General features: G+C 50.9%; 1 protein-coding gene across 1 annotated transcript; it reads left to right on the forward strand.

The window, feature by feature from the left end:
- The first annotated feature begins 324 nt into the window (after positions 1-324).
- Positions 325-1,323, forward strand: LOC100540970 (E3 ubiquitin-protein ligase RNF13-like). Its single transcript, XM_003213329.4, has one exon. It carries the CDS (start codon positions 325-327, stop codon positions 1,321-1,323), a length of 999 nt encoding a protein of 332 aa, XP_003213377.2.
- The last annotated feature ends 3,911 nt before the right edge of the window (positions 1,324-5,234 follow it).

Here is a 5,234-nt window from a genome sequence, read left to right on the forward strand (position 1 = left end):
TCAGGGGGGTGACAGGAACGTTACGTGACCCTGCCATAGCAAACAGCCACCAGGTGATGTCACAGACCTGCAGGGATGATGGAAGGGTGTTGCTTAGCAGCTGCAGACAACAGAACAGGGGCAAGTTGTGTCCTGGGAACCTCCAAACCTAAGGAAAACCAACAGAAGCCTCCAGGGCAGAAACTGATCTCCATCCTACTGTGGCTCTGAGTCATGGCACAGTGGTAACACCCAGTGGGATAATTCCTCTGTGACTGTCCCTTACATTCCTTCTTTGGTACCAGCCTGGAAATCTGCTTTCAGAGCTACTCGGCTACATTCAGCATGAGTCTTCATCTCCAGCTTCTTTGCCTTGTGGCTGCCACCTTCATCTACGAGGTTGCCATTGCAGAAGCCTTTGGGCTCGTGGCTTACAACGACAGCTCCGAATGCGTTGTGTATAAAGCCCTGCCCGCGTGCTTTGGGCCGCAGCTGCCAGCAGAAGGGCTGGTGGGACATTTGGTAAGGGCAGTACCACCCAACGCCTGCCATACGAAGCTGAATCCCCCAGCACCAAGGAAGGTCTCTGAGAAATACATTGTGCTCATCCAGGGGTGTGATTGCCCTTATGCTGAGAAGGTCCTTCGTGCCCAGCAGGCCGGGTACCAGGCTGCAGTGGTGTACAACATGGATTCAGAGGAGCTGATATCCATGATGTCCGATGACAAAGAAATCCAGCAGCAGATTGAAATACCATCACTCTTCACTGGAGAATCTGTCTCCCTTCACTTGCAAAAGACTTTGCAATGTGAGAAAGCGGTGTACGTCAGACTTATACCGCCCAAATACAATCTATGTCTGCACCAAAGCGGTGAGAAAATGCTGCAGAGCGCTCGCATCTTGTCGAAGTTTAGAGACATGCTCTACATCATTATTGCCATGATCTCAGCTATGGTTGGCATAAATTGGTGGAGGAATGCTCACAAGATCAAGCTCTACACATACAGGCAGGGTGACAAATATGAGATCTGCGTGATCTGCATGTCTGAGTACAAGGAAGGGGATCTCCTGAAGATCCTGCCCTGTTCCCACACCTACCACCACCTCTGCATTGACACCTGGTTTGACACCCAGAGCAGGAAGAAGACCTGTCCCTTCTGCAAGCAGCAGGTGAACCTCTGCAGGCAAGCAGACCTGCTGCGGCAGAGGAGTGAGGATGGGGCTGAAGAGGAGATTGAGGAGGAGCAGGGTCATGATGATGACACATTCAGAGATTATTATGAAGATGAGTGTGTAGAAGAGGAGGGAGATAATGAAAGCATAAATGGAATGAGAAGGTTTTGATTCCCTGTATGACATCACCACCTGAGCTGTGAGTGGGATAAGTTATCATTAAACCAAGCAAAGCTTTTCCTGTGCTTTCCCTAAGCTCTTGCTCCAGGCTTCTATTGGGAAGCAATTAACACTGCAGTTTTGATTCCCCTCCTCTGGTCCCCACAACAAAAAAGGTATGAATTCACAGCTGGAAATATCAGAACCTCCTTAAGCCAGGGCAACAGTAAAGAAGCTGGGATTTAAGTACCTTTGGTATGGGGGCTTGTTAACATCTTCTAGGAAATTTCCTCAATTCCTTCCCAAAATATCTGTGCATGGATACACAACCACACACCGAATCCCCGAGTGCTGCCCAAACACCCTGGGTGAGATCTGTCCCTTGTGTTTTGCAGCCAGCAGGAACCATTTCCCAGCCTGACAAACCACAGTACAGAGAGGAAATAATAATGCGGCATGCTAAAATATAAAGATGAAGCAACTTCCCCTCCCAAAGCCCAGCACCCATCACCCAGCACACACAAAGCCCAGCACCTCCCATCACCCACCACACACAAAACCCAGCACCCATCACCCAGCACACACAAAGCCCAGCACCTCCCATCACCCAGCACACACAAAGCCCAGCACCCATCACCCAGCACACACAAAGCCCAGCACCCATCACCCAGCACACACAAAGCCCAGCACCCATCACCCAGCACACACAAAGCCCAGCACCTCCCATCACCCAGCACACACAAAGCCCAGCATCCATCACCCAGCACACACAAAGCCCAGCACCCATCACCCAGCACACACAAAGCCCAGCACCCATCACCCAGCACACACAAAGCCCAGCACCTCCCATCACCCAGCACACACACACGCTGTCCCCACACTCTGGGTGGCTCAGCACAGCCCTGCAAAGGGTAGCACAGCCTTGAGCTGCAACAGCAGAGAAACCACACGGGAAATACTGAGGGCACCTGGAGCACCATCTCCTCAGACAGGGGTTGATGGCAATGGGAGGCTGAGGTGTTTATGGCAGGATGAGCTGTAAACAGCAGGTGGGAAGAGGGTGCAATGCTTCTGAGTGCAATTGGCCGCTTGCGCCTGCTGGCACAGAGGCTGACGTGGCAGTACAGGTAACCTACCCAGGTTGTTCCAAGACATCATCCAAATGTTCCCCGGTGTCTTAAGGGCTGCTGGATTTAAGTAGGAACATGATGCAAAGAGATCATTTCCTCTGGAGATACACCAGGCACAGCAGTACTTTTTGGATGGGCTCTGAGTTTCCAGCTCCGCTTTCCGTGTCGCTCCTGGGACACTGGGTGGCTCTGAGACCCACTGCAGGTGGGCACACAGACAGGCACAGACTGCACGGGGGGTGCAGAGCTGGGAACGCTCACACAACCACTGCTAGCATTTAATCTCATGTAAGAGAAAGCAATAAACCTCTCAAAGAAATGCCTAAAATTAAGGAAGTGAACAGCTCTAAGATACTGTGACCGAGGCATCAAACCTTCACAGCTGTGTAAATACCAAACACCCAAATCAAAGCCTCTCCTCCAGCTATAAAACAGCCATGGCAGTGCCCAGGAAGCGGTCTGTTATCAGATCACTCTATTAGGACCATGACCAAGACGACCACTGTGGCCAGCAAATAACACCGCAGCCTTGAAGTATTTTCCTTTTCAGTGGCCACAGTGAGACTCAAAAGATTTTTAAAAGACCGTTGGGAAAGAATCATGCTGTGGAACCGAGCAGCACAATGTCTGCATGGAAATCATGGTGATTTTGGAAAATAACAGCCCCTGGATTACTTGAGTTCCTTTAAGTTATACACACAGTGTATGGGCTGGGGAAAATCCATGAATAAAGGTGACTTCCACAGATAAGCTGGAGCTGGATCTGCCGCTCCTGCCTGGGGAAACCAGGACAGCTTCAGGTGGGAGCGGAGAGGAAACCACACTTTCAGAATTCCTTTCGCAATGGAGAAGTTTCAAATCAATTTCTCCTGGAATGAAACTTGACAGCCTCTCCAAGGACTCGATGGAAACAAGTCTTCCAACTGAGCTGCTTCATTTCATTTGTGGAACAAATGGGGAAAAATGATTTTTAAGTCAGTTCATAAGAAAAGTCCCCTCTGGTGCAAAGTGTGCAGCTGCCTGGGAGCCCCACATCACTGCCAGTGCTGAACGAGGCCCCAGAGGTGCCTGGGAAAGCAAAGGCAGCTGTGTCCATCCAGGAAGGAGATGCTCCTTCAGAGGGTGATTAGCACAGGAAGTTCATTTAAGTGCTATGAGTTGCCTTCTGGAAGTAACTCTCCTGTCAGCAGCTCTTAAAGAGATGGAAATGACTTTGCTGGTCTGCACAAATGCCTTCATCCACTGCTGAGCACCTGAAGCTGACCCAAATGCTCTCCTGGGCCTATAGACCCTGCTGAGATCAGTGACCCCATGTCCACAAAGGGAAGGAGTAAAAGCGAAGATGTCAGCAGCGCTCCCATCTCAGCACGCTCACTGCCCTCGTTCTCCCTCAGCTGAGTCTGAAGAAGCACGGATGCTACAAAAGGCAGGGAGCAGGCTGAAGAGCCTCTATTGCAGCTGTCTGGGGCCACAAAAGAGCCGAACCAGGCTGCTGTGTCCCTCAGCACCCATCCCAGGGTTGAGGGAGGAGAGGTAGAATGACAGCCCTGAGCCAGGTGGTTCTGGATGATCTCACAAAGCCACGGTGCCATCCAGCTGCAGTGTGCTGGGCTGCAGAGAATCTCGAGGGGGAATTCTCTGGGATGGATTATTCATGAGCAGAGATGAGATGATTGTAGTGCCCTTAATATCTATGAATTTTTTTCCATCTTCAAAGTGGCACATGCTCTAGATGGGTTGAATTTTACTGAAATGGGTCAGTAGAAAAATAGATCCTTCTCACAATGCAATGCTGCACTGCCTTCATTTAAAAAGGAGAGAAAAAAAGGAACAGGATCTGGGTAAGAGAGCAGTGGTTCACTCCATTTAATGTTATCAAAGCCTATCACACTGAAAATCTGAAGTATGTGCCATAGTAAACGTGACCTCCAGCCCTACAGCTGTCAGATCCAGTGCCCTCCATCAGCATTAATGGCACTGCTAACACAGCGAGGTTAGCTCATTGCCGGGGTGGGACACGCAGACCTTGGAGCCTCAATGAGGATTATTAACTTCTCCAGGGGTAGCACTATCCCTGTGTTTAAAATAAAGTAGAACAGAGAGCACCAGAGGGAAAAGGAGAAGGAGGGCTCTGGGTCCTGCTGGGGCTGAGCAGTTGGCCGTGCGGATGTGGATGGGGCTGTGCATCCCCGTAGGCTGTGAGTTAGGAGAGGGGAAACGTGGGGGGATGAGCTCTGAAGATGGCCATGCTGGGAGGCAGGCCTACAGGAGGATTCTCGTGGAGTTTCGACAAATCTAGTCCAGAAAGAGGAGGACTGAGGGGGAAGAGGAATGCAGCCTCCTGGACCAGGTAGGAGCAGCTTGGCAGCAGCCAAAGACATGATGGACCCTCAGGGAGCCCTAGGAGGAGAGGAGCTGATATCTGCTCTGCAAAAGCACCTATGGGAGACCCATGTGAGAGCACCCAAACACCGTGCTTAAAGCAGCTGCCAGGAGCCCTCCTACTCTCAGCGAGCTCCTGGCCCCATAAACCGAGCTCCGCTGCACAGACTCTATTAAGCAATAACCAGGTTCCGGCACGGCCGCAAAGAATGACTTACTGATCTCATTTATCAGGGGGGTCTTTGCAGTTTCTCTCACGTTTTATTGCCGGCCTTTTTCGTGCACAAACATGGTTCAGTATATTGCTGGGAGAGTCACCAGACTGTGACCCAGAGGGAAGCAGCTGACGACCCGGCGCTGGGAACTATTGACTTAACCACCAGAACGTCGATGCTATAGATTACCAGGAGC

The sequence above is a fragment of the Meleagris gallopavo genome, chromosome 30 (genome assembly GCF_905368555.1).
Source record: "Meleagris gallopavo chromosome 30, MGAL_WU_HG_1.1, whole genome shotgun sequence".
NCBI lineage: Eukaryota > Metazoa > Chordata > Aves > Galliformes > Phasianidae > Meleagris > Meleagris gallopavo.

Excerpts from the sequence above, each read along its gene's own strand:
- LOC100540970 (XM_003213329.4), top strand. The coding sequence starts at position 325 with ATGAGTCTTCATCTCCAGCTTCTTTGCCTTGTGGCTGCCACCTTCATC.